Consider the following 27,742-nt stretch of genomic DNA (forward strand, 5'->3'; position numbering starts at 1 on the left):
CAACAATCGTCCACATGTGCACAATGCAAGGCTAAATAAAAAAAAAACTGTGGGAACAGAACGAGAACCGTTTAGATTTAGATCTAGAGAAATCCTTGAGTCACTGTTGTGCATCGATTCTACACCTCAAATTGTCTGTTGTAATTATATCTATTCATGATGTCGAGACAGATGACTTAGGATTGCATCTTATGGGCTTTCCTAAGCTAAATGTTAGCCTCGGTCAGGTTTCAGAGATCCTAAACTCTTTATGAAGATTTTTTATATATTTATATAGGATATACCTTATATTCTTATCTTAAATCTTATATTTTTATATAAGATTTAGAATATATTTATATAAGAATTTATATAATATATTTATATAAAATTCTTATCTTAAATCTTATATATTTATATAAGATTTTTTATATATTATCGACCGTTGGTGATTGTATGTAGCAGTTTACGTGTCTCGCCGCAACGTGTAATGTGGCAGCACGGACGCTTGAACGAAACGCGGTAAATTAGAAATGTCGTGTGACACAAGTCCATGTTGCACGCCATTCCCTGAATTGAGTATTACCGAAGAAATCATTTTCAGCATATCTGTGTTTACGTGAAAATTTTGTAAGTTTTGCGAGTCTCGATTAAACATCGGCGTACGAAAAAACACACGAATACATTATCAACCATGTGTATGTGTGTATAAACGTAAAGTGTACGTAGGAAATATGTACATATTTCTATAAACGTTACACACGACGAACGAAATTTTCGTCGCGTGCGAAGATTCGTACAGAATTTTCCAAAAAGGGCGTTTCTGTCTCGCCGACCGAAAAAGTTGTTGTGTGTTTGAACAATTGCAAGTTGACCGTACGGGACGAATACATATGTGCATACGTACATATATACATACATACAAACGCTCCTAATCAAAATATAGTAGACAGAGACATGTTACATGTGACCAGCCGGCCGAACGTACTTTCGAGGTTATGTGATTCGTGCTGTTGAGGCGGTCAGTGTCATGTATCCGAGTACAAGTATATCGCTTCGATGGAACGATATTTAGCTGTGCCTGCCGCCGTGAAACATGATTTCGAAAGCTGTATCCAATGTAGCAACACTTTATTCGCCCGTAAAATACAAAACGATGCGTACGTCCTTCTCCTGTTGTAAACCGTAAACGTAACCTCAAATGTTCGCGTATCGTTGCCGTTGGGTGTTTCCCGATAGCAGGCTCTCGTGATTGCAAACGTTATTTGTTGAAATCGTGCGAACAGTTTTCGCGCAATCGTGATTTCCATCCCGAAGAAAGTATCGCAAGTGGTTAACACACAATTCGATGCAAACGCCCCGCCTTTTTAAAAGACACATTATGTGAAATCACGTTCGTATAAATAGATTTGAATATTTTAGATAAGGTCGGGCTAAGTTGCCACGAGTCGTGGCCCACGACCAAACATGTGCGTAGTACCCGTTTATTCGCATTGTGCAGCTCGCATTGCTCGTCATTTCCGTAACACGTAACGCGTATCATGTTACCAGACCAATGTTGTTTCGTTTCAGATTAGTGCGTAAGGTCTCGCGGTAAGTAAAATGTAACACGAAGGATTGCAGGCTAACGTTAAGATCTACTTGACTATCGACTACCTGCTGCCGACGGGAATGTCGGCAGATTTGTCGAAAGTCGAACCAGTACAAGCTGCATCGGTTCTTTTTCATCCCAGTGATTTGCAATTGATCGTGCGGGTTCGACAAACAACCTCCCAAGAATGATGATGAGTGATGCCGACGCGATAATCAGAAGACGTAAAAACGAATCGGCAAAATTCGGAGAGAGCAAATCGGAAAAGGTATCATTTAACAGGGGCGAGATGGTGAAATTGAACAGCGAAGAGATTCTGGTGTCAGCGATCGTCGACGGCACCATGGAAACGGAAGTCGAATCCGACGAGGATGGCGGGAGCTCGGAGGAGGACAGGCGGCGTCTTATGCCGTCGCGGACCGTTCACCAGTGCGTTACCAGCGATAGAGTAAAATCAGCCGGTAGGAACGATGAAACGAGAGATGTCGAGGACGAGACCGTTTGGTCTATTTCTATACAAATGTTTATACCTTTTCTGTTGGCCGGTTTCGGTATGGTAGTTGCCAGTTTGTTATTAGATATTGTACAGGTGCGTGACCCCGTCGGGCGTGATTCGATACGATGTTCGGAACTTCGATATTTTTGTTGCAGCATTGGCCGGTTTACAGAGACGTGTCGGAGGTGTATATATTGGTACCGGCGTTGCTAGGTTTGAAGGGCAATTTGGAGATGACGTTGGCCTCGAGACTGTCGACCCACGCAAACCTCGGCCACATGGACACTCCTAAGCAACAATGGATGTTGGTCGTGGGCAATCTGTCTCTGATACAGTGTCAAGCCATGGTCGTGGGCCTACTGGCTTCTCTGGCGGCCGTGGTGCTCGGTTGGATCCCGGACGCACGGTTCGATATTCATCACGCGCTCTTGTTGTGCGCTAGCGCTTTGGCCACGGCGTCCGTGGCCAGTTTTTTGTTAGGTTTAGTTACGGTTACCGTGATACTGCTATCGAAACGGATGAAAATCAATCCGGACAACGTGGCGACGCCGATCGCGGCCTCCCTCGGCGACCTGATAACGTTGGCGCTCTTGTCGGGAATCGCGTCGCTACTCTACAAAGCTATAGGTGATCGTATACAGACCATCCGTACGGAATAATTGTATAAACAACACGCGCGTCGCGACGAGACAGTCGAACGAAAACGAAACGGTCTCTCTCCTGTTTCAGATTCTGTGCCTTGGATAGCACCGACCTGTATAGTTTTTCATATCATCGCTACCCCCGTTTGGGGATACGTTGCAGCTAGAAATCCATTTACCAAGGAGATATTGGATTACGGCTGGACACCTGTGATATGCTCCATGTTGATTAGCAGGTTCTTATACACCGTCCTTTAATCTTGCAAACTAGGGAATGTTTTGCCAGGTTGAATTGATTTCAGCGTGGGCGGCTTGACGCTAGATTACACGATATCAAGTTACAAAGGTATAGCTGTATTCCAATTAATTATAAACGGCATCGGTGGTAATTTAGTCGCGGTGCAAGCTAGCAGGATATCGACGTCGTTGCACAAAACTCCACGGTCCGGCGTTCAGGAGAGAGCCGCGGTTCATTTCAATCCGTTCCACGTATACTTTTCCAAAGGTACGTTACCGACGCGGCGCGTCCTAACATTCGGTAGAAAGAAATGTTAGCATAAACGCTACAGAGATCTCATCGTACGATCCGTAGGTGGACATGCGAGAACTGCCAGAGTATTATTAGCGATGGTGATACCCGGTCACCTAATATTCGCTTACACCATCAGTTACCTTCAAGCTGGCCATACTTCGTTCACTGCTACATTTATCGTCGTGTATCTGATCGCTGCTCTACTACAGGTACGTGCCAGAAGAAGCGCGCGAAAACACCCTCAAGAGAGAGACACCCTCAAGACACCCTCATTACCGAAGCTTTCGATAAACACGTTTTCTTTTCGTTTGTCCGTTAGGTGATTTTGTTACTGTACATTGCTCAATTGCTGGTCGTCTGGCTATGGAAACGGGGAATAGATCCGGACAGTTCTGCCATACCCTATCTGACGGCGATAGGCGATCTGATAGGAACAGCGTTGCTAGGAATCGCGTTTCATATACTCTACGCCATCGGTGACGGAGATTCGGACGTGGGCGATTGATTCGATTTCGGATGCTGGAAGCTCCAGATTACAGATTTTCATTTCAACAAGTTTCCAAATACCATCCGAATCGAACAGTCTCCCGGTTTTCTTCTAGGTTCTTCTTATCGATGCGCGACCAACGTCGGCATTGTCGCGGACAGTGTCGGTTATCATTTTCGTTCCCGGATTCGACGAATCCAAGATTTTACCACGGCGTTTCGCGATCGCACGAAACTTCCTTCAATATGATTAAACCGAGATTTATCTAGATGTACGCGTCTCAATCGAGTAACAAAGGGAAGCGTGAGATAACGCCAAAAAAAAAAAATAGAAAAGGAAAAGAAAGAAAAAAGAAAGAGCGTTACACTAACGAAGAAAATTATTTTTTGAAGATTGTGTACTTACGATAAGTTTGGTACAAATAAATTTAATTGAAGCGCCACACTGGTCGTATTTTTATTCGCTAACAACAAACGGTTTGGCACCGTTTGAGCGTGTCACCGCGTGACAAAACTGGCGAGACACGGCGAGCGTAACGAAGAGAGGCCAACCGTTCGCGCGAAAAGGATCGCGATTATCGCGCAGCGAAATATCCGCCAAAGCGAAACACCGCTTTGAAACATAAAAGAACGTGCCCCCAGTGCTTCCCTAATCGTATCTCTCGGTTACGCGATGCTCGCGGGTACTTCTCGATCAATTCGTTAGAAAAAAAAAGTCCGTTCGAACGTTCGAGCGAGCAAGTAGAAAATCGTGATCGCGTCGAAGGAAGTCTCGAGAAGCTGGTCTCGCCGAAGTCGGCCAGAATTTCGCGACTCGGGTGAAGTGGGTGAAGCGGACGAAGACGGCGAAGAGAGCCACGATAGCCCTCGGCCGTGCGTAGCTTGGATCGAGTTAACCGCGGTGCTCGGGCCGAACCGTTGCGCCGGTGGCCCGATGCTGATGATGACGGTGGTGTTGGTGGCGGCGGTGATGGTGGTGGTGGCGTCTTTATTTCGTACGATATCGTACGGTCGCGTTACGAGTAGGGCGTAAAGGTTCGTAAGCGTAATCGCGTAAGCGAGCGTGTTTCGGCGTGTGCGTCCGACGGGCACGTACACGCGCGCGCGCACGTGTACACGCGTACGTATACGGCGACGCGTGCACACGTGTACATACACGCCGGCGACTTGACTCAACGATTCGTACACGTACAGCGGTACGAACGAAATGACCAAGTTGTGGTCGAGAGAGGCACATCAGCTCGTCTCCGTCAATGAAATAGTTGGATCTGTCAGTGCCAACTATCGCCTCGCTCTCGACGGAGCGTTTTAGGTTTGATCTATCGCGTTGCGTTTCGTTCCGTTGCGTTTCCCGATGCGATCCGATCCGGATCGGACCGCGATCCCTCCGGAGACGTTTTTTCGCTGGCCGGCGCACGTCCCGCGCCTCTTCGTCGCGCACCACCGAGCCGTTCTCGTGGTATTTTTTTAAACGAGAACCACGTAAATCGAGTCCGCGATCGAGATCCGACCGTGCCCGTTATCGTTGTCCCCGCGATCGGTCCTCTTTGATATTCTCCTCTCTCGATTCGATCGTTACGAAACCAACGGGGAACAAACGACGGCCCGGTGACGATGCGTCGCGTCGTTGTTCGTCGTCCGAGCGTCAACCTGCGATTGGAGTCGAAATGAAAAAAGGGGTGCGCGTACCGCGGTGTCGAAATCGTAGCCGGGATCAGCCGAAAAATCAGCGAGTCGACGCTTAGCGCGACGGACGCCGTTTGTGTGTCGTCGCTGCCGCCGTCGAAGCATCTCGTTATCGTTATCTTTCAAATTTCGAACTCTCTCGCGTGGCGATTTCTAGGCGGTCGCGCCGTGTTTACCACGGGACTTCGTCCAGCGCGACTCGACCGACCGCAAAAGTGTCGCAGAGCAACCACGGTGAAATGTTTCCGGCCTGCCGAGTGTTACTTTGACGCGATTTTTGGCCGCCGCCGCGACGACCGTCATGGAGCACGAGACACAGGGATATTAGTATGAGGACAAGGGTGCGGGGCCGCTCCTTGATTTTCACGAGAAACCGCGAGGGATGTGTTCGAGAACGTGCTCCGCGGGTCACGGGAACCAAGTATCAAAACGTATGTTAAGTTATTGCTCCTCATGGTCGAACTTAAACACGTGGAGTAATTTATCAATTTGTGAATATGTTACGGAAGTGCTTCGTACTCGCGCGCCACGAACGTTAAACGACAATGTTTGCAAATGCCGATACGCGGATACCGTTTTCAACGCCGTTCATTTTTCATTTTCATTCGCGATTTCGCGTGCTCGTTCACGATCCCGTCTTTCCAGCCAATTTACTAACCGTTCTCGCGTTCGACTTCCCGTCCCGGGCTTCTCCCGATCATTCTACATTCGGTTCGACGATTCGGTCGAGCACCTGTACCTTTTTCTTTTTTCTTTTCGACGCCGCGAGTTCCGATTCTACGGAAACGGAATCCCGAAGACGGTCATCGCGCGATCGCTTTTAGCGATCCGCGGCTCGCCGATTCGTTTCTTCGAGTTCGACCGCAGTCGGCGCAAAGAACGCCTCGGCTCTTCGCGAGCGGTCCTCGCGAAGGTCGAGCAAATCGATGCCCGGTATAGAAGTACACCTATTCCGGGCGAGTCCTTGGATAGACGCTGTCCGTTCGATATCACGGTTCTCGCGGAGCATGGAAATTCAAAGCGACGGGAACACGGTTCCGGCGCCGCTGTTCGAGCTCGATGTCAAAGCGGATCGCTCGTGCGAATCGCCGAACCGATCGCTCGGCTGTTCGCCGCGCGAGTCGTCTTTCCGGAAGCGGACAGAGACGCGCGCGTACCGTAAGAACGACCGGACCAGAAGACGTTCTCGAAACGGACGAGAGAATCGCAGCGTTTCGTCGACGATCGAACGGTTGCGCCGTTTGTCGCAACAACTCGCAAGCTCGCCACCGGCGTGTCGAAGACGCGTGCGCGCTCGCGGTCGCGGCCGCGCTCGCCGTCGAGTGCGCGTCGCTCTCCAAATATTGTTCTTTGGAAAACAGGCTCGAAAGTTTCGCTAAACGGTGGATACGGTTTCGCAACGTTACCTTCCGTAACGGCTCGATTTGTTTGCCCGCCGTGCAAACGTTCCGAGAAATTGTTGCACAAACGCGACCGTGCTCCCACGTGCGCGCGAAGCCGCCGACGATCTTCGGACGACGCGGCGCAGGCGGCACGCATGGAACGTACGCGCGGCGATACCCGGCGAACCGATTGTTTCTCGCGCGTAATCCACTGGCCGATCGAGATTAGATAGAGAAGGCTATTTGTCCGGGAACGCGGAAATTTTTTCGCTATTTTTAGCCGCTCGGAAAGGATATCAACGACTGATAAGAAAGAAGAAGATCGACGCCGTCGGACGCCGCCGGGGCGTCGATCGAACGGGTAAAAAGGGGCGCGCGGTTGGGGTAGCAGGCGAGAACGAATAGGGAAACGAGCCGGCTCGTGTCTGGGTTGATGGGATACTCGCATACAGGCATACACGGGGATACTCGCATACGGGCATGCGGGGACCGCCGGACACAGTGGTTGCTTCTGAACGCAACGATCGATAGATTCGCGCTTGCTCCGTGCCGCGTTCTGTTCCTGGTAAACGTCCCGAGCGAGTTTTAAGGAGACAGGCGTGATGCACGATCGAGATCAGTCGCGATGTAACCATAGCGTGAAACGGCCTCGCACAGGCCCACCAGCCTTACACCGTCAGATGCGTGACGACGGTTGATTTTCTGTTTTGTCAGAGCCGACACGACATTGAAAACACCACTGGGAACGAGGATTCTCGAGTCTATGAATTCCGTCAGGCGTCTACGTAGTGCCCAAGACCCGTTTAACGAGCAGCAGGTATGCGTTTCCTTTTCTCTTTCGATTCGCGTTCCTTCCGTTCTTTTTCATTTTTTTTTTTTTTGGTTTCTTTTCACCTTTGTCTCGGCGCCACTCGACAATCATCTTTTCGGATCCGTCTCTCTTTATCCTGGCCTCCCTCACGAATTCTCTCCTCCCGTTCTCGTGTTTCTTTCCCGATTGTTTGTTCTGTCTGGACGACATTCGAGCGTTACGCAAGCAACGCAGGGACGTCCACGCGTCGTTACACCGACGAGATATTTTACTTTATTCGGTATTTCGGGTACGGCTGTGCAGGCCGATGGAGCAACGATCTCTCCGCGGATTTCGACAAGTTTGCCGTGTTATTAAACCGTCGCACTCGCGTGACTAGAGGCGTCAAGGCGAGCCGTCGTCGTCGATAAGAGCCGCCGTAAAAAAACGGAATCGTGTCGAGCGGCGGCGTAAACGCGCGGCCGAAAATTCGAAACGGCTCGCCTCGCTCGCTCGAAATCGTCGCGTTCCGTGGGACGGCCGAGGATTTCCGTTTCGATTTCCGTGCGTCGATCGTACGAGGAAAGACGTCGATACCGCGTGACCGTGAATTCGCGAGGAGCCGTAACGTTCGATAGGGATCGCGTGCGGCCGCGACGCGACGTCTCGGACGGGTCGCGCGCGTCGCCGCGTTTCGACGGGGAATCACGGGTGTTTGAAATTCGGCGTGCCACCGAGCCTAAGCGGTCGCGAGCAGGCGAATCAAACTAGAGATAGCGTCCCTCTCGTTGGTTACGTAATTTGCTCGATTCTTGTTCTGAAATACAACGGCACCGCGCGAACAAACGAACATTTAGACAAGCCTTATCATTCTCAAAGGAGAATGGCTATATATCCGCGACAGCGAGTCGCATGAGGTCCTCAGTAGAAGATGATAGAGGATCAGGTGCATCAACATCCGGTACGACTGCCGCCCGACAAGCACGCCCATGTCGATGTCACAGGAGTCAAATTCGAGAAGTACGTGTTTCATCTAATTTTAATACTTCTATCACGTTGTACACGGTTACCGCTGTTCGCGTCGCGCGCACGTTTTCTTGTCGGCGATCCGATCGACGATAGAATAATACATCTCTGTACGGTTCCGCCGTGAAACAGAAGCGAGTTCCGGACGCGCAGACGAGAAGAATATAAATTCTCGCACGGTTTTCTCACGGTGTTCTCGCGCTTTATATTCTCGTGTGCAAAATTCGACGGGGATAACGTCGTCGTCGATCCGACGGAGGGATCGTGTTTTGTACAAGCTTCCGAATTTTCTGTTGACAGTGACCAATGCAAAGAGCCTCTACTTTCCGAAAAGCAAAGTTCCCACAGGGTGACGCCGGCGGAGATTCGTTTGCGCGCGATTTCAAAAGCATCCCACGGAAACACGGTGATGGGCACAAGCTCGGCGACGGACGCGTCTATGATCATGGTCACGGGTCCCGGTCCCGGTTCCGGTGTAGGAGCAGGAACAGGCACTGGGACAGAGATGGGTATGGGCATGGGCATCGGTATGGGCATGGGTATGGGTATGGGTATGGGTATGGGCATAGGTATGGGCATGGGTATGGGCATAGGTATGGGTATGGGCATGGGCATGGACACGAACGCGTGCATCGGCAGCAACGTTGGAGTTAACGTCGCAACCGTGACCGGCAACTCGACGGATGCCGCGGTCGTGGCCGCGGCCGCCGCAGCCGCCACCGACAAATTGATGGAGCAAGAGAGCGTGGAAGTGCCCATCTTCGACGAAGGAATGACCGAGACCGGTCGCCTCCCCGACGTCGTCGCCGAGAGTAAAATTTACGGTGTCATCGAGGACGAGCCTCTCGAATCGTACCTGGCAATTACCATTCAAGTTTTTATACCGTTTCTTATCGCCGGCCTTGGCATGGTGGGCGCTGGATTAGTTTTGGATTTGGTGCAAGTACGCTCCTTCATTTATTTTTTACTCGCTAAACCCCGCTTTGTTTATCGTTTATTTTTGTCTTCCGTTTTTTTTCTCTTTTCCCCGTTTCGTCGACGAGAACTCGGCTCTCGTAACAGTAAAACCGATCCGATCCGATCCCGCCGCGCAAAAAAAGCGCTCCGAATCGCGGCAAATCGGGCTTCCGATTCGATCGAAAGATAACGCTTTCCTTTCCCCGTTGTTGATCCGCAGCACTGGATCGTATTCGAGAAAGTGACCGAGCTGATAATTCTGGTTCCGGCATTGTTGGGCTTGAAAGGCAATTTAGAAATGACTCTTGCATCGCGTCTCTCTACTCAAGCGAATCTCGGGCATATGGACACGCCGAAACAACAATGGTACATGATCGTTGGGAATCTTGTTTTAATTCAGGTGAGACGAGAACACGAGCATGCTTCGCCGCCCCCTTATCTCTTCCTTTTCCTCGTCTTTTGCTTCCGTAAATACTCTTAAACGGATTGTAAACATTTCGTCACATATGCTGCACGAGTTTCCTTAATGTCGTGCGAGTTTCCTTATGCCTTGCGAGAGTTTTCGTATGATTTACGACGAGTTTCCTTGTAGCCTGTCTCTCTCTCACTCTCTTTTTCTCTCTCTCTCGTACTCATTTCTCACATTTATTCTTCTTCCGCTGAACCGAACCTCTAATTCGAGATACTCGTCCCTCGCTACATCGGCCGATTGCAATGATTCATCGAATTCGAAACGAGCCGAATCGGAACGACAACGACGGCGAAGTAGACGCGACTCGCGGACATCTTATCGTTGGCGCCGTAATTTTATTTGATTGCGCTCTCAGCGCGACAATGGTAAACGGCCTTCGAGATTGAACGTTACATTTATCGCAGGATATATAATCTTACGATCGATGGGCAAACAGCCGCGAAATCTAGACGCTGTTCAAACGGCGATACGTTCGACGCGAAACAGAGGACAACCGTCTCCGACTGTGTGAACGATAACACAGCCCGCTTGCTTCTTGTTTTTTTCTTCCTGTTCGTATAGTTCACCGTTCGAAGAAGCCGTGTCGTCACGAATCTTCCGCCCGCGAAACTGGACTGCGGGGATAAGCCCCCCCTATTGCATTAACGCGTGTAGTACATAACCTCTACCGGAGAGCCGTAACCGTACACGCGCCGCTCCGGCATCGAAGAATCTTCAAAGTCTTCGTCGCGTCGTTTCGTCGTTCTCATTGGATTTCATTTTATCTCATTTCCCCGGCTGATTTTCGTTTCTCTGATCCGTTTCGTTTCCAGTGGTGCGCGCGGCCCTGCGCTCGTCCTAGACGAACAAGAATGTCGGTTAGCGTAACGAGGAAATCGGTTCATGTTGACAGTGCCAGGCGATAGTGGTCGGTTTCTTGGGTTCGGTGGTGGCGATCGTCATGGGGGCGTTGCGGTACGGCACCATCTCGTTGGACCACGCTTACCTGTTGTGCGCGAGCAGCTTGGTCACCGCGTCATTGGCGTCGTTCGTCCTCGGACTGATCACCGCGGGGGTGATCGTGTTCTCGCGACACTGTCACATCAATCCGGACAACGTCGCGACGCCGATAGCCGCGAGCCTCGGCGACATCACCTCCTTGGCTCTGCTCTCTTGGATCTCGACGATCCTCTACGAGTCGATCAACAAGCAGGATTGGCTGGCGCCGTTGGTGATCGCTTGTTACGTCCTCGTCACCCCGCTCTGGGTATGGATCGCCAAAAAGAACAAACACACCAACGATGTCCTTTACTCCGGCTGGACTCCTGTCATGATTGCCATGTTGATCAGCAGGTGAGCTTTTATTTATGGCGATCGCAAGAACCAGCGGCGGGTCTTATCCAGACTCTATAATTATGTTAATACCCGAACATGGTGATTCCTTAGGTTATTTGAAGTAACTTTTTCCTTTGCGAAAATTTTCTCCGAGGCACCGTTAACGAATTATTAACGAAAAACTGTGACCAATGAGAGGCGAGCTCGTTTGTCGCGAAGCCGCCCAGCGCGCGAAACCCAGTTCCGCTCATTGGCACGGCCGCCTCGCGTCAGTCGAGCTCGCCTGCCATTGGTCACTGTTATTCGCTAATAACTCGTAAACAAAGCCGCGGATTGCATTTTCGCTAAGGAAAAAGTTACTTCAAATGACCTCAGGAATCTCTCCATTGCGGATATTAACATAAATCTTTCGATCGGTGTCACAGTTGCGGCGGCCTGATCCTGGGATTCATGGTGTCGCGATTCAAGAACTTCACCGTCTTTCAACCGGTGATCAACGGCGTCGGTGGAAATCTCGTAGCTGTCCAAGCGAGCAGGATATCCACCGCCCTTCATAAACAGGCAGAGCTGGGCACGCTGCTGATTCCACCGGGTCACACGCATCCCGTCATCTTTATTACGCCCATCGCGAACTTTTTCGGCAAAGGTGAGCAAAGACCGCGCGATCACAGCTTCGCTTCCATTGAGTATCAACATCTACCGTCGCCGTTAACGCGTCGCCGCGTTTTCTATCTGTTTAGGTATGCACGCGAGAACCACCAGAGTTTTAATGGCGATGGTCATCCCGGGTCACATAATTTTCATTTACCTGATTAATTACATGAAGGATGGCACCTCGCTGACGCCCCTTTTCGTCTTCGTTTATTTATGCGCCGCGATGCTGCAAGTCGCCGCGCTCCTTTACATCGCCTACATAATGATACATTGGATGTGGAAACGAAAAATCGATCCAGACAATTCGGCGATACCGTATTTGACGGCGATGGGAGATCTGCTGGGCATCAGTTTGCTAGCGATCGCTTTCCAGTTCCTTTACCTCGTGGGAGATCAAGATTCCGACCGAACGATCGATCCGTGATCACCACTAGCTCTGTTGATGTTGCTGTTGATCGAGCTGCTGCATCTCGGACGAGAAGATCGAGACGACGACACACCGGACAACCGAAACACTATGAAAAACCGCTTCTTTCCTCTCTCCGGCAGCTCGTTCCGTTTCGGTCTCACTCGTCTCGTTTCGATCGATTATCTCAATTGTTGTCTCTTGCATTCACGGTTGCCTCTTCCTCCGAGATTATATGCTGTAGCGACGAAACGCACGACCTTCGCCGGGGAAAAAAACAACAACAACAACCAAGGGGGAAGCGTGCACGCACGAGAAACGCGAGTCGTGAGCATTGTGTAAATTGTGATTATTGTTGAGAATTGTGAAAATTGTGAAAACTTCCAAAAAAAAAAAAAGACAGAAGAAGAAAACAAAACGAATGTGCAACCACCACATTTACAAAGGCAAACCTTTCCGTTAAAGTGTTGATTCGAATCGTCGCTTCCACGTTTGCTTGATTCGATCCGACATCGATTCGATTCGATTCGTTTCGGGCCAGCCACTGTTTCGCTTGTAACGCGCGGTGCTACTTCTCTCTGGTAAACCTAGTCATGGAACAAAACACGCGGAAACGAGGATGCGATCAAAGTATCGTTTTGTCGAACGTCGCGGCGGGGATCGGCGTGTTTGTCCCTTGGCCGGTACTAAACGACACAGGGTCGTGTCCGAGCACGCTAGTGAATTACGGGCCGCAAGTCGGGATCCTTCCAGCGAATGCCGGACGTATTTTCGTGGGCGTTCGACGAAACGTAGCACGATACGAACGAAACAAAGTGTACGTATTAATAGTTGAATTTAGTAATTCGTAAGATCGTAACGCGTACGTGTCTTCGAACAGTTGCCTTCGTATACGACGGGAATTAGATAGACGTTATCGTACAATTAGAGGCTGTCCAATGTCCGGGCAACATATTTTTTTATGCTTTGAAGGACTCGCAAATTGATGCGGCTCTCCTTGCAGTATTTCTTCACTCGGGTAGAGGTGGTACTAGCTGCGATAAATTATCCCCAATTAACGCTCAGCTTGTACCACAAAAAATGGACAATTTGGGAAGATTATTCGCCACAAGGCTAGGATAGTCGTACAGTAAATTCTCCTTAATCTTCCTTTAACTTGTAAACAAGAGTGGACAATGTGGGAAGAGGAGATTATTCGAGCCGTGCATTTTTATAATTGTTGACAATCGGCAACTATAAGAATAAGCCGCGAGGCTCGAATAATCGTACATCCTCGCTGAAAATTGTCCATTTTTGTTTACAAGCTGAAGGAAAATTTGGGAGAATTTAATGTACCTACTTTTCCCAAATTGTTTATTTTTGTTCCCAAGCTGAGCGTCAATTAGGGAGAATTTATTGTATTCGTCGTTCCGACCGAATCGAACTGTCGCGGTGCAAGCTGAAAACGTAAATGTGTAATATAATTTAACCGTTCGTCAGCGAACGTCTTTCGTGTCCGGCCTGTTCTCCGCGTCTTCCAACGTTGCAACAAACACTGGAACTCTCACGTTTGTATATAATCAGAAGCAAAGTGTTAATTAACCATAGCGACAGTACCGTTTGTTGGTTGTTTTATTTGTTTATTTACTTGCGCGGTATATTGTCGTAATCGTCGAATTGAAACAAAATTGCGTCTGCGACTGTGAAACTTGGCATGCATATCGATTTTGTTTATTCGATAGAGCGTTTGGACGAAAGCGCGATATTATCACGTGTCCGTGCGTTGTCCAAATTCCAAATAGTTCCTTTTTCTTCTTCTTCTTAACACGTTGAATGCCACAGGGTCACCGGTGACCGGCACTTAACTTGGCGGTGACGCCATGGGGGCCACCGGTGACCGGCGCGCCCAAATTGATAGAAATATATATAATTTCAAACAAATGTCAATATCTAAAATTTTGTATTATTGCCATCATCAAATCAAACAGTGACCCCTGTCGTAATTAACATGCCAAACATCTATTGCAACTTATCTATTGCAGATAATATTTCAACATTATATGTATCACATAAAAGAAAATTCATCGTGGCGCCACGGACAATTTCTGTAAAACCGGCATGGCATTCAACGTGTTAATCGTCGTCGTCGTTGTACAACATTGTCAGACAATTGTTTCTGATTTGCAACGAGAGTCACAGTCACGCAATAACCGGTAAACCGGTAGAATTTCTGGTAGAGTTATTGCAGGAGCATCTACATGCACTACGATACGGAGCAAGCTTGCCCACTTGTAAAGAAATGATACCAAAGATTAGGCTCTAAATACACCTTGACAATAACGTTTGATGAAAACGGTCGGACATACTATTTTTCACGCCGGGTGAGTTACTCGTGTGACGCTCCATTTTACGGGTAGACGAAAGGATCGTGGAGGATTCGTGAATTTTATGCGTTGTTCGAACAGCGATGCCTTCGACATTATTCTAGGCTTCGCAATAGACGCGTGTGAACGTGCCAAAGGCGGTTATATGCACGAGTAGACATCGGTTTTTCTTCGAATTACGGTAACGAACCGCTGGTCGCTCTCGGTTCACGACTTATTCGCGGCTCCATGATCGGAGCTCGGTGCACTTGGTTGTACCTTCGCGACAGCTGCATTCGAAGAGAGCTGGTAGCGGAACGTTACCGCATGTTCGAATCGTCGAAGTAAGCGAGAACGAAAGGGAAATACACGTGGGGTAGGAGAGGACAGAAATCGAGTCGAAAGTAAGTTCGTTCGAAAGTGTGAGGACGTTCGATCGGTTTAAATAGAAAGAACGCGATAAAGATAGCCGCGCGGGGCTCTCGGCGACGACTTTGCGGAGCGCGGGAACGACGAGCAGAAAGAGAACAAGGTGAGAGACATCGAAGCGGGTTGTCGAGCAACGTAACTGTAAACTGCAGCAAACCGCGACAAACCGCTGCATGGGCGTAGGGTTTGCTTCGATCGTTTCGTCGTAGTACAGTTGCCACTTGCCCCCCCATGTCGAAATCTAAACGTTCGAATGTGATTACGCTTTGATCGAACGAACCAAGCTAAACGGCAGCTAAACAATTTCAAATGATGAACCGAAGATTGTGATTCGCGTCAGCGATACGATTCAACCTGTTGGACGCACATTCGAGAGAAACATCGATGTAGTTTTCTATAATAAAATTGCACAAAACGAAGAAACAAGTGATGCGTATTTCCGCGTTTCCTCACACCCCGCCCTCTCCCCCGATCGCTTTCGCTGTTGTGGTTCGATGCGAAACGAATGAAAATATATACGACATAAGTGTAGAAAATACTGGTATTCGTTTATTGAGAGATGTTTAATCTTCAAAAATAAATGTACACTCGGTACAATTTTCGAGACACTCAAAGAAAACACACGCAACGCTGGTATACCTCCGTACGCTGTTCCGTTTTATGCCCGAACGATCCAAGAATCCATGGGCGACAAGGCGCAGGGCGACATCGAAATTTTATAAAAGTACGAATTCGTGATCGCGATCGATACCAATTGCTCGCGAACAAACAATCTACTCGTACCGTCGTAGGACCCGAGACTGTGAATGAAACCGTAGCACGATTAAATTCGAATCACCGACAAAGGTTTCACCGGCATGGTTTCGTCGAGGCTTGATATCGCCGTTCATACCTCTACCGACTACGGACTACCAACTACCGACTACCACCGGCCATATGGGCTACGGGCTACCGAACTACAGGCTATCAACTACGAACTACAAACTACGAGCTACAACTACAATCGGTCAATGCTAGCCTCGAATAATGCGCGCGTACCATGTTCGACGATGTTTCGAGATCACGCGTATTATAGAAATTCTACAATAAATAACTTGATCTCCAGCACCGGAAAAACGTCGTCGTGGGTTCGTCGACCGAGTTGGTGCAATGGTATATCGGTAAAACTTCGTTTCGGTAAAACGGTGGATTTCTTTGAATTCGATTGAAACGGTGTCGGTGAATCGACCGTGTCGGCGGTTGAAATGTACAATGGCTCCGTACGTGGCCAGAAAATTAAACGGTGTCTCGATGATAACCGATTCTACGTCGATTCGCTACACGCCTGTCGCGTATTGCGTGTCGCGCGCGTCGCGTATCGCGCGATTTTATACATGAATGAACAAACTATAATACAAATACGTACGATGTATCGACGGTTCCGAAACGAGAGGACCGAGTCTGAAGTGCGAACGAGTCGAAGTGGCTGCCAGGGTTTTCGCGGAACGTAAAAATCTAAGCTGTACAGGACGAGTCAGTCTGACGGATTACACCAAGGTCCGCTCATTGTAACTTTGCTACTTCCTTCGCTTTCCATAGGATCAACTCCATGCAGGAGACTGCGTCTTCTTTGCTGTCGTGTCCACAGACTGTAAATACCGTGAAAACGTGAACGCGTTGAAACGATCTTTTTATGTGTTTCGTTGTCGAACGGCAGTTAGGATTGCCTACCTTCGTTTTGAATAATTTTCCTGAGATACTCGGAGCAAAGATTCTTGAGGGCCCTCTTTTGTGGGTATCCGTTTTTGTGCGGAAACATTACGCTTGTGTCGACCACCGTGTCGTGCAACAGTCGTAAAGCTTTGAAATCGCTCTCGAGACTATGACCCACCAATATCGTCTTCTCTGAAAACATGGTAAGCAACGTTGCTTGAACGTCCAGCAAACTCGTCGTCACGTTCTTCATGTTTTCTTCCGTAATTCCAGAGAACCTGCAAAACCGATTACGTTTCAACGATCTTGTTCGTTTATCAAGGAAAATGTTTCGTAATTCCTTACCTCGTATTGTAATCGATTATCGGATTCTGAGGTTTGACCAGCGCCTCGTACACCACATTGCAATCTTCGTCTATGACCGTTACTCTGGTTAGTTCTAAACCTTGGGTCGTGTAACTCATCTCACAATCGAGCGAATAAACTCCTTGCTCTTCGATGGAGATGTCTGAAAAAAAAGATAGCGTATACAATACGACGGAGAACAATGGTTGCAGACACATATGCACACACCGTGTATACACTGTGTATACACCGTGTAGATGATGTGTATACATATATACCTTTGGGCAGAGTTTTCACATATCCACGGAGATTCTCATAATCGACGTAATCCCATACGTGCGTCTTTGCGTCGCAACAACCGGTTGCAGAACCATATTGCTGACAACAACTATACTTACCCTCACCCCTGACCGTAAACTTTTTACCCCAATGGTATATACAATTCTGCGGTCGCAATTGGAATCCTTGTTTGTCTATCGCGTACGCACAGCCGCATCTACTGCAAATTCTTTCGTTAGGCACTTTCGACAGGGCATTCTGATTCCGTGAATTCGTTACGTAGACTTTAGCGCGTCCCTGTAACCGAACCGAATCGTCAAACCTAGTGTCTCCCAGCTTATGTCCTCGGTTTTGGCGACGAGAAAAATTTACCTTCTGACCGTCCGGATGCGGTCGGGGGAAACCATTATCACGCAGCTGCTGTTCGCTTAGTATCCATTTCTTCAGCATAGTATAGAGAGCGGTACCAGTGAATTTAGTAACGGATCGTTTCGTTTTAAGAACGCTCCAAGAGCCCTTCGCTTTACCGGCTAGCACCGCTTCGTGCGACACCATGCTGCTGCCTGGTGTTGTGGCGCCCACGACGCTTTCCATCGGTAAACTTTGATCGACTTCTTTTCGTAATCTGTAAGTGGCGAGCATACATGAATTTTTGTAGACGGCCAACGCTTTGCATCTTTCGTGACAAGCGAATTCTTCTTTGACCGCTCGTTGCGCGGCATCCTCGGCATTCGTGTAAATCTGCACGCACACGTTGTGCATCGAGTTCACGTAATATTGGCGGACGTTCAACGGAAACTTCTGCGTGGTCACTTCTAACGGTTCAGGTCGTATCAACTGAGGAACCTGTAAAATACAGTAGTGTACACTTAAGCATCTGCTTTTTCGCTCGCTTAAATGTTCGCCATCGTATCCCCACCAATTCTAGGAAGTGGAACTTCAGAGTGGGATTCGAGCGACCTGGCTCGGCTCGTTTATGCGAGCCGAGTCGACTACTTGCTCCGCGCGAATGGATCGACTCGTGCGAATACTCGACTCGACTCAGCTCGAGAAGCGACTTGCCTTGACTCAAACTCGGCTCGAATATTCGAGCTTTCTGTCAGCTTTATCACCGAGTGAAACATCGAATACCGGTACCCCACTCGCACACTTCCCTACTCCTTCGTTTAGCCGCATTCCTAGAATACGACACCACATTTAAGCGTCCGCTTTCAGTATCCGTCCGCGGACGCTTATTTGTGCAATACTGTAGAAAAAGACAAACTTATATCCTATAGTCATAGTGTATCGCATTCCTTATTATGTGGAGATCGTAAGTTACGAAGTACAGTAATTTCTTCCAGAAATGTTCGGAGGTCGGAACTGAAACCGGTATATGGTTCCCTTTGGACTTTCGTTTCTCGTAACCAGTATTACAATTTCCAAGAATTATTCTCAGAATAATTCAAAGAAAACAAATCGAGCTTGAACTTTAATATGATTCAATCTAATCTGGTTAGCAGCTTCGCCAATGCGTTTCAGTCGTAGTTTCTCTATCGTTTCATTTCATTTTGCTGCCATGCTTCTCCTTGGCGACGTTTGCGATGCAACACACTTGACGTCTCCTTCATACGATTAATACATCTAAAATTTAAATTGATCCCTTACCGCTTGTGGAACATGCGCAACGCGTACTCCACTCTTTGCAGTTTGCGCGGCCGTCTTCGAACCGTCCGTTGTCTTCGTATTTGTCGATTTTCCTACATTTTCCGTCATCTTCTTCTTCTCTATCGCTAGAGATTTTGCATACGGCACGTGGGCGATTCTGATGCGAGCTGTCAACAAGATTTTTTGTCAATCCCATTTTCAATTTCGAAATTTTGGATCATTATTATTTGATAATAACTGTTTAAACTTATTTTTTAAATAATCCATCTTCAAAATTACGCTAGTATTTGATAACGTATTCACGAGATAAATTACTTGTCCCTTGATATTAATAGAAATATACGGTTTCTTAATACATATATGTACGTATTGTATATTATATATCGTAAATGTATGCAAGGTGTCTCGTAGCATCTAGAAGACCTCTTGAATACTGCACCTGCCGCTTCAACGTTGTTCCGTCGCTGCGCATCCTTGGCAAGGGGCACGTTGTTACTCACTGAAGCTGCCTTTTCCGCCACAGTGTCTCTCACAGATCGCCATCTTTCGTACATTTTTAGCTGTGGATTCGTCACTTTTTTGGGACGTTGATTATCCGGTGCCGATCTGGTAACACAAGTGGCTGCTGAAGGGTGTGCTACCCTTTTCCTACCCAAATCTTCGTTTCGCTCTTCTTCCTGTTTCGCCGGCGATTCTTTCGGCGACACTGTACTCTTTGATCGTTCAGAAACTTGATATTCCTTAAAACAAATGAAACATTCTACTAAACGTAAACTATTGTAACACCATCGGATAATCGTAACGCGTATACATAACCGACATTAAAAAAACATGAAACATCGAAAATCAAAACTAATACAGAATGAGAGAGACATGCAGAAAGCTTCTGCACGTTCGCTCAATTAATTAATCACACATACTTGGAATATCTTTAAGCACTCCTCTTGCACGTCGTGATCCGAGTCGGATCCACTTAAAATAACGTCATCTATATCGATACTAATAATATCATCAAGACGATCATCATTTTCTTCATCTAGCTTCGATCGAGTACTATCGAAACGGCTTCCGAGCCTTTCGATCAATCCTTCGTTGTTTTCCGTACTGGCAGCAGAGAATTCTTCCAACGTCTTCTTATCGTCTTCGGATTTATCACTTAAGTTTGAACGTTTACTCCCATCACGTCTTTTCTTGACGCGTTCCTCCTTCTTTGAAGATCCAGAAGAATCGCGGTCGCCACGATGTTTTTCTGAATCGCGAGAATTTCTTCTGCTGCTTTTACTTCTGTGTTTGCTTTCATTTCTCTCTTTGTTTCGATCTGTTCTCTCTTTGTATCGATGTTTCTCTTGGCTTTTCTCTCTGTGTTTATCCTTATCGCGATTCTTGCTCTTCGAATCTCTAGCTTCGTCCTTGCTTGAACCGCGAGACGTGGAATGCGATTTCTCAGTTGAAACGCGTCTCTTCTCCTTGGACCGTTTACGAGAGTTGTGATTTTTCTCATGTTTAGCCTTGTCCTCTCGCCTGTACTTGTGTTCCTTTAGATTCTTGTCAACTGTTTTACTCGCATCCGTTTCCAAGCTTGTCCTCTTCTCGCACTGCGAAGTTTTCAAAATCTCCTTAGCCAAAGCGCTAGCTCGGGTAGTTGAAACCTTCTTATCTTTGGAATCTTTCTCATCGCGATTTTCCTTGTTAACGCACTCAACGGTAACGCTTACTTTCGCAGTAGGTGTATGTATTGTGTGTTGCTCGTGGTTCGAATAACCACTTGCACTATCATCGTACAATTCAATTATATCTTGTCCGTTGTCTACATCTTCGCCATTAACTTTACTCAGATTCGATTCAATGTCATTTTCATTCTCCTCATTGACATGCTCTTCTTCTTCGTTCTCGCCGTCGTCATCGTCATCAGAGAATTTTGGTTCCAAATCCGAATAAAATCTATGAGATTGTGCGTTCGAATCGAAATCAGTGGGAGAGCGTGACGCGTTTGTCGCTGGTTGATTTGTTTTATCGAATCCTGGTGTGAAATTGTATGTTACCGAGTCTTTCAAGCCTTCGATACTTGTCAACGGTGCTTTGATCTTCTTTGGAACATACTCTTCGCGTCTCTTTTTGCTCCTTGGATAGTACGCATCCCCGAGTTTGAACGCATAGTCGCTAGAATTTCCATCGTCCAATGAACTTGACAATACTGGGTCAACCTTACATGTAGGCACATAACTTTGTGAATTGTCTCGAGCATTGACATTAACTATCGTAGTTGGCTTGTACTTAGCTTCAACAGTTTGCGTATCTGTCAATTCATTGCTCAGCCAGGATTTCACTCCTTCAGGGGAACATTTACGTTTCACAGCTACTCTACTTTCCCTAGTTGGCATGTACGATATTATCGGTATGTGACGCTTTTTGAGTTCCGCAATCGGTGTAGGATTATAAACGCATGGAACTGGCTTATTGATCGGTGGCGGTACATCTGCCCCTTTCTCTGCCACATTCGCTGCAACAATTTCCAATTTACCAACATTTCCAGATGTCAAGGTGGGCTTTAACCCTTCGACTACCCGTGAAACAACATTTTGACAAGAAAATTGATCCGTAGTTGTGACATCTTGATTAGCAAGAACTTTCTTGACAGCTTCAGTGACCAGTTGCTGCAAGACAGAATCTGATTGTACTGTTGTAGCTTTTGGTTCTTGAATTTGGTTTGTGTGACTTTCCAACGTTTCTGCTGTCTCTGTTACGATCACAGCATCTTCTAAAATGTATACTTGGTAAATTATTTTTCATGTACTTGTACATTCTAATAATACATGTATAACCAGACAAGTCTCTAATATAGAACTTCAAGTCATCTTTGTGTTTACCCTTCTATAAAACACGGTCTGTTTTCATAGCAATGTGAAAATCTAATAACAAAAGGACTTACCTCGTTTCGAATGCTTGAAGTGACAGTAGGGTCTGTCGCAAGATCCGTTTTCGTAAAACGGACAATTAATAGCTTTAAAATAACCAGTTGAAGGCAACATAATTATTTCATCTTACTTCGGTCTTTCAAATAGTGTTTCCTCGAACAGAAAGCATCGTATTAAATCGTCCAAGAACATCGACTTTTTGGATAAGTTGAAACTAATTTAGCAAAACTGCCTATAAATCAAGCATTATCTTTTTTTATACGAACACAAAGCCTTTACGGCCATTATCCGTAAAAGGTTTGTGAAAATATTTTAGAAAACGCGTCAAAGAGACGAAACTCAGGGCAAATAGAGTTCCGGAAACAAAGGTTATGTATATGTAGTTTGTACATTTCCCTATTTGCCATTTGTTCGTAAGTATCTTTCCCTGTCTCTCTTTTCTATCTCCATCTTCTTCTTTCCACTCTTCCACACTCCACCTGAATCTGAATCTTCTATAGACTACACGAGCTTCTACACATTCCCTTCCTATGGTGAAGCACTACTGAATGTATAGACATTCAGTAGTGTCTCACTATAGTAAACCAAGGTGGGGGCAACCGGCTTAGAATTATGAAGCAGGTAGAGAAACTGCTTCTTCTCTGATTGGTTGACGCTTCACAGCTAAACAGTGCTGCCCCCATAGTTCTGGACAAAGAGAGGAAGCGGCGAGTAAGCAAGAGAGCACGACATCAGCACAACCACAAGCGAAACAAGTCACACCGACGACCAATGTAGCTTGTCTCACTTTACCGTGCTTGCGGCCTCACTTTTCTCGCGCAACCGTATCCCTGACGCTTCATTTAAAACACGCGGCGCGAGATTCGACTTGTACTTTTGTACTCGACGCAGGAGATCACAGGAGAACACAGGAAATTATTGTTGCTTCTATGGTTCGATCGGAAAAGGCGTAAAGTCGAATTTCGCATCCTGTAATTCTGAAGTTTGACCCTTGCACCACACTTTTACGTCCAGGCGAGATTTGAAGTTGTAAACTGCACGACCTGGCGGGCCCGAGGTCGTAAGGGCCTAGCATTGTGCCAGGACTCGAACAAAAAGAGTTTCCGCAGGTATCGTTAATAATAATGGTTCCGGGGAAGAAAGTATCTAGACCAGCAATAAAAGGATTAACCATACCTGCGGAAACTCTTTTTGTCCAAGGCAAATGCTAGGACTACGAAATGTGCAGTAACGATCTGTCATAATACAGGGACCTACCTCCTGCACACATCGAGGCCGCAGCTTGATCCGTTAGCGAGGGTGATCGTAGAAATTTTCCTTGCTTTGATTGGCTGATAATTCACTGCTAAGACTGGATCCACTGCAGATTGGAAGCGCAGTAAAATGGTGAGGATGTGCGCGCTAGCTTAGGGAATATGAAAAGTGTGCAGGAGTTGGTCTCATTACAGTATATGATTAGGGGAAATTAGTTCACAAACCCGTCACCATAGATAACTCCACCATTTTGCTTTAGATACAAAAATTCAAATTTGAGCCTCTGTGATTTGATGTGTAGCATTTTACACTGACTGATTTTACTGATTATTAAACTCAACTGTAGATCAATCGAATGGCTGATGAGGGACGAACTAATGAAGCATTTAGACGTTCATGAACATCTAATCTTATAAAGCAATGATGGAAACTAGGGATATATGTACTACCAACATGACATTGACATGTCACAGCATAAGATTTCTATGCTTATACGTATCTATATCTATCTATGTTTATGTACATACATGTATATCTATATATCTATTATATATTTTTAAATATAACAAAATGGTACAAAATACAACAAGCATTTTGGCAGTGTAACCATTACGGAGTTGACCAGAATACACTAATAACAATTCGCATACGTGTACAATGATATATTATACATTCAACGCAATATTATTTTTGCATAATAATTATCTACCAACGATTATCTTGCCGCGCTGTAATTTAATACGCATACGATAACAGAAAATTTGACTCATGATCCGTGTGTACATCCATTTAAATAATTCATCGCGTATGCACGATAAGTTGATTCTTTTGCGCGTCCTCTGTCTCTACCATAGCAAACGAGGGTAGTTCTGCTTTGGTAGCCAATCGTAGAGCATGTAACCATCTAAAAATTGGGCAGTTTCGGTAAGAATGTTGTTTCGCAAGACATAAAGAAAGAAAAATGGAAGGAGAGATACAAAACACAATCAGCTCACTTGTACTTGTCTTCCTCTGACGACGCTTGCAAATAGTAACTTTTTCTGGAATGATGCATCTTGAGTGCTTTGGGTCTATCCTTAAGGCTCAAGGGATCCTCGTCGGATAATTCGGTAGCTTCCGTAACGAGAAAACCGGGCATCGGGGTCGCCGTTAAAGCCATATTTTCGCTTTCAGATTTAAAGGTGTATAGGACAAAATCCATGTGTAAAGCGAACCATCGTCGAATCCAGGGCTTACTCGGTTGAGTCTTTATCAGTAGGTATCCGGATATAACCGACGATGCACTGGCCGATACTTGTAATAAACTAGGTACTGGTCCGGACGGTGACGACGAAGAGGGTGACTTCGAGAGAGGCTGTGTCAACGCGGCATGACACAATCGACAAACTCTCATATTTTTGTTATCTTCGAACAATAATTTTTGTTTCGAACATTTGCCACAAACTACCTGTAACGCGAGCAAATGAGATCATTCAAGAATAATGGATTTCCTCGATAAGACGTTGTCGTCAAAGCATACTCACTATTCCGCATGCTCTGCAATTGTGTTTTCTTTTCATTACAGAAAAAATTACATCGCATATCATGCACTTGGTCACATCTTCGGTTTTTATAACGAGCGACTTGACATTTCCAGTTTTCAAACTCGCCTTTCTTGTCAGCATATTTTGCATTGTATCGAAAAGCGCCTCAAGCCACGCAACCTTTTCCTCGGCTGTGTGCGTATACAGTTCTACGTTCTTCTCTTCGTCTCTTATATAAAATGTATTCGCCGTTTCCAAATTGTAACCTTCGCTACATATTAGGTTTTCGACCATGAATTTGGCTCTTAATCGATACAATGGTCCTGGGATGAGTCGTATCGAACAAAGTAATAATATGTCACTAAACTGAAAATCGGAAGGAATAAAAAGATAAATCGACTATGAAAGCCTGATAAGTTCATGGCGTTCATAGTACTCATAGAAACGTTGCATTGTAATTTTGTATACATAATAGAAGTACTACATATGCATTAAAACTAAGTACGCCCTATCAAGACCCACCTACCAAAAACAACTGTCTCTCTTGGTGATCCCCGCTCCTTGCTGATATTTTAACGATGCGACCCTCTTTAACAAGTTCCCGTGTCACGCTAACTAGATCTGTCGTATCGTATATGCTCTCTTGTATTTCTAGAAGCTTTTTGAACGTATCGATCTTCTTCATTGCATCGTTCGTGTGATTAGCAGCGGTAGATACTAATCCCAATGCCTCTGCGAGAAAGAAAGCCATGTCTGTTCGTTTGATTCTACGATTACAATTGTTGCCGACTACCGACGTCTATTTAAACGTGTCCCGTTCAACAGACGTTTAAATAGAAGCCTTTCCTTGCTAGATGCGCGTTACTCTACGAGGAAGCAACTCAGCGAATGGAACTCGAAAGATCCTTACTTTTAGCGTCCTCGTAATCAGCATTTTCTTGTGTAAGGTTTCTCAGATAATCTTTCAGGAGAAGCTCGTATCGTGGTAATCTTTGTATAGGACTCAACATGTGGTGCGATAAGGATAACTTGGCACACTCGTCCAACTTTTGAATCTCGTTGATAATTGCAGCAAATCTAGCAACTTTAAGTTGCAGAGTGTTTATCAAGTTCATGGCGTAATCGAAATTTTGTACGTATTCCGTGTACATCTTTAGGAACGGAGCAAAATTCTTCATGATATCTCCGATTCTGGGATCCAAATCCCAGTTCTGTATTCTTTCCTGAAGCTGGGGTAACAGGAAATCATTGTGGAATTTATAAATTGATTTAATATTCGAGAACATCTGTTGAACTGTTTCCATAGGAAACATTGGATGCGCTCTGTTCTCTTGATCGACCCTAAACTGAAACACTTGGTCGATTAGTCTTAAAACAGTAACATAATTCTTTTCGGTAGCTAATAGTTCTTCGGCGATCTGACGCGCTCTCTTCTTTTTTGAATTCGCACAGTGGTTACTACCACCTGATTGTGTTTCTAACGCCGCATTGTCGGTGTAATCGCTGGCAATACTGGAGTCCGCTTCCAACGATTTAGTACCCTCTGATTCTTCTTCGCTCTCCGATTCGCTTACCGTATATGATGTTTCCGTGAACTGCCGCGAATTTCGTTCCACCGTTAAATATCTGCAAATGTTTCAGGTAGCATACTTCCATTGTTCCTGTAACGTACACCATAAATCACATAACTTACCTGCTGTTTCTATACTCCAATACGCTGTGTGCTATTCGAAACGGCACTTTTATAGAATTCTCCTCACTTTCCTTGATATCAACACAATCCACTGAGTTTTCAGTGGTCATCACGTATGAACGAAATCGTGAATAACCACTAAAGACTTTCATTTCGTGAAATAAATCTTTTTCGTACTCTTCCAATTTCCTACCATCTACTCTGGTGTTTGAACAAGTGGACACCTTGGTATCCACTTGTTCTGCACCTAAACATTTTGTTGTTCCATTCAAACAAGGTTCTTCATCCTCTGTGTTCGTGTCCAGTTCCGTATAAAAGGTGCTATTAGATGTTTGTGTTTTTGAGCCAAACATAGTTAAGCGTTGCACCTGTCAGATCTTATCCATAAATTATGATGATGTACCCAACGGTCCAAATGAAACTTCTATAATTGAATTCAATATATTTAGAATTCATGTACCATCCAATATGATTATATTAAATATATCGCATTGCATTGTGATCAATAAAAGTAACAAAATAAAAAATACCTGTTATCGATCATCCATTTTTCATATATACACCGTCGCATCCTTCAAATTCATCACGCGTCCAGTTCATCAATTACTATCCCTTGTTTTCAAAGGGTAAACAAGTTAAATAAAAATATCAATGTTTATTCGGTGGATAAATGAGTGCCAGAGAGAGATATATGTTTATAACGTTTTATTTTTATAAACATACAATCAAACGCGTCGTTTCATTTACTTTTCATTAGGTAAATGTTAATTTTGTAACGGTAGCTAACTGTCCGAAATGTTTCATAACAATAACTGAATCAATGAAAAAAGGTTTCCCCCAAAAGTCACACAGTAATCGCATTTTTTATCTGCAATGTCTTATTGAAATTCATTTACGACCTCCACTTCGGATTACAAAATTCTATAATTCTTTCAACGAGTAGTGCGACACTATCGGTGACACGTTAAAGGGAAAATAAAAATGAAATTATACACTATCTCTAACGTCAATCGACTTTGGCCTTCTCTCGCATCCAACGATACGCGCTAATACAACACGATGTGCGACATATACGTGCATGTCATACATCGTACGTATGCACATGTGTATATCGTATATCTCGACACACTTTAAATGGTTACACCTATACACACCCGATGATCAAAATTGTACTTGATCAACCCATTCCACCAATCAGTTCTCATGAAGCT

The 27,742-nt window shown here is 45.9% G+C and overlaps 4 protein-coding genes across 8 annotated transcripts; 2 read left to right on the forward strand and 2 right to left on the reverse strand.

Moving 5' to 3' along the window:
* Positions 1-679: 679 nt before the first annotated feature.
* LOC117229446 (solute carrier family 41 member 1) lies at positions 680-4,168 on the forward strand. Of its 3 annotated transcripts, none has more exons than XM_033485900.2 (8): positions 680-1,448; positions 1,552-1,572; positions 1,713-2,159; positions 2,222-2,693; positions 2,796-2,943; positions 3,010-3,212; positions 3,300-3,448; positions 3,559-4,168. In XM_033485900.2, exons 3-8 carry the CDS (start codon positions 1,758-1,760, stop codon positions 3,742-3,744), a joined length of 1,560 nt encoding a protein of 519 aa, XP_033341791.2. In that variant the 5' UTR covers positions 680-1,448; positions 1,552-1,572; positions 1,713-1,757; the 3' UTR covers positions 3,745-4,168. The 3 variants fall into 3 exon arrangements, with proteins under 3 accessions (XP_033341791.2, XP_033341792.2, XP_076376257.1); XM_033485901.2 differs by having other exon boundaries at positions 680-1,139; XM_076520142.1 differs by having other exon boundaries at positions 681-1,448; positions 1,552-2,159.
* Positions 4,169-6,408: 2,240 nt separating this feature from the next.
* Positions 6,409-15,609, forward strand: LOC117229445 (solute carrier family 41 member 1). 2 transcript variants are annotated; one of them, XM_033485896.2, is made up of 7 exons: positions 6,409-7,610; positions 8,463-8,603; positions 8,910-9,552; positions 9,787-9,966; positions 10,931-11,370; positions 11,778-11,998; positions 12,093-15,609. In XM_033485896.2, the coding sequence occupies exons 2-7, from the start codon at positions 8,515-8,517 to the stop codon at positions 12,428-12,430; spliced, it is 1,911 nt and encodes a 636-aa protein (XP_033341787.1). In that variant the 5' UTR covers positions 6,409-7,610; positions 8,463-8,514; the 3' UTR covers positions 12,431-15,609. The 2 variants fall into 2 exon arrangements, with proteins under 2 accessions (XP_033341787.1, XP_033341790.1); XM_033485899.2 differs by lacking the exon at positions 8,463-8,603 and having other exon boundaries at positions 6,416-7,610.
* A 101-nt stretch (positions 15,610-15,710) lies between these two features.
* On the reverse strand, positions 15,711-22,610 carry LOC117229499 (uncharacterized). Of its 2 annotated transcripts, XR_004492562.2 has the most exons (10): positions 22,076-22,610; positions 20,067-21,904; positions 19,586-19,886; positions 19,147-19,313; positions 17,872-18,345; positions 17,499-17,796; positions 17,221-17,383; positions 16,894-17,153; positions 16,589-16,811; positions 15,711-15,983 (listed from the first exon to the last, which is right to left on the reverse strand). XR_004492562.2 is itself a non-coding variant. In XM_033486012.2 (9 exons), exons 1-9 carry the CDS (start codon positions 22,173-22,175, stop codon positions 16,726-16,728), a joined length of 3,687 nt encoding a protein of 1,228 aa, XP_033341903.2. In that variant the 5' UTR covers positions 22,176-22,610; the 3' UTR covers positions 15,711-16,725. The 2 variants fall into 2 exon arrangements, 1 of the variants encoding a protein (XP_033341903.2); XM_033486012.2 differs by having other exon boundaries at positions 15,711-16,811.
* A 1,235-nt stretch (positions 22,611-23,845) lies between these two features.
* LOC117229591 (FYVE, RhoGEF and PH domain-containing protein 1) lies at positions 23,846-27,653 on the reverse strand. The gene is made up of 7 exons (XM_033486148.2): positions 27,062-27,653; positions 26,532-26,955; positions 25,749-26,464; positions 25,365-25,570; positions 24,839-25,204; positions 24,311-24,762; positions 23,846-24,219 (listed from the first exon to the last, which is right to left on the reverse strand). Exons 2-7 carry the CDS (start codon positions 26,882-26,884, stop codon positions 24,114-24,116), a joined length of 2,199 nt encoding a protein of 732 aa, XP_033342039.2. The 5' UTR covers positions 26,885-26,955; positions 27,062-27,653; the 3' UTR covers positions 23,846-24,113.
* Between the last annotated feature and the right edge of the window lie 89 nt (positions 27,654-27,742).

Source organism: Megalopta genalis, chromosome 3 (genome assembly GCF_051020955.1).
Source record: "Megalopta genalis isolate 19385.01 chromosome 3, iyMegGena1_principal, whole genome shotgun sequence".
Classification (NCBI taxonomy): Eukaryota; Metazoa; Arthropoda; class Insecta; order Hymenoptera; family Halictidae; genus Megalopta; species Megalopta genalis.

What these genes read in the sequence shown, in the direction of transcription:
- LOC117229446 (XM_033485900.2), top strand. Translation starts at nt 1,758, where the DNA reads ATGATGATGAGTGATGCCGACGCGATAATCAGAAGACGTAAAAACGAA. An exon ending in GCTACTCTACAAAGCTATAG is followed by an intron (nt 2,694 to 2,795) that starts GTGATCGTATAC and finishes CTCCTGTTTCAG; the next exon opens with ATTCTGTGCCTTGGATAGCA. An exon ending in TGCTCCATGTTGATTAGCAG is followed by an intron (nt 2,944 to 3,009) that starts GTTCTTATACAC and finishes AATTGATTTCAG; the next exon opens with CGTGGGCGGCTTGACGCTAG.
- LOC117229445 (XM_033485896.2), top strand. Translation starts at nt 8,515, where the DNA reads ATGATAGAGGATCAGGTGCATCAACATCCGGTACGACTGCCGCCCGAC. An exon ending in ATTGCCATGTTGATCAGCAG is followed by an intron (nt 11,371 to 11,777) that starts GTGAGCTTTTAT and finishes TCGGTGTCACAG; the next exon opens with TTGCGGCGGCCTGATCCTGG. An exon ending in CGCGAACTTTTTCGGCAAAG is followed by an intron (nt 11,999 to 12,092) that starts GTGAGCAAAGAC and finishes CTATCTGTTTAG; the next exon opens with GTATGCACGCGAGAACCACC.
- LOC117229499 (XM_033486012.2), bottom strand. Translation starts at nt 22,175, where the DNA reads ATGTTGCCTTCAACTGGTTATTTTAAAGCTATTAATTGTCCGTTTTAC. An exon ending in ATAATCGATTACAATACGAG is followed by an intron (nt 17,154 to 17,220) that starts GTAAGGAATTAC and finishes TCGGTTTTGCAG; the next exon opens with GTTCTCTGGAATTACGGAAG. An exon ending in GAAAATTATTCAAAACGAAG is followed by an intron (nt 16,812 to 16,893) that starts GTAGGCAATCCT and finishes CGGTATTTACAG; the next exon opens with TCTGTGGACACGACAGCAAA.
- LOC117229591 (XM_033486148.2), bottom strand. Translation starts at nt 26,884, where the DNA reads ATGTTTGGCTCAAAAACACAAACATCTAATAGCACCTTTTATACGGAA. An exon ending in TGATTACGAGGACGCTAAAA is followed by an intron (nt 25,571 to 25,748) that starts GTAAGGATCTTT and finishes TCTTTCTCGCAG; the next exon opens with AGGCATTGGGATTAGTATCT. An exon ending in TCAGAGGAAGACAAGTACAA is followed by an intron (nt 24,220 to 24,310) that starts GTGAGCTGATTG and finishes CCCAATTTTTAG; the next exon opens with ATGGTTACATGCTCTACGAT.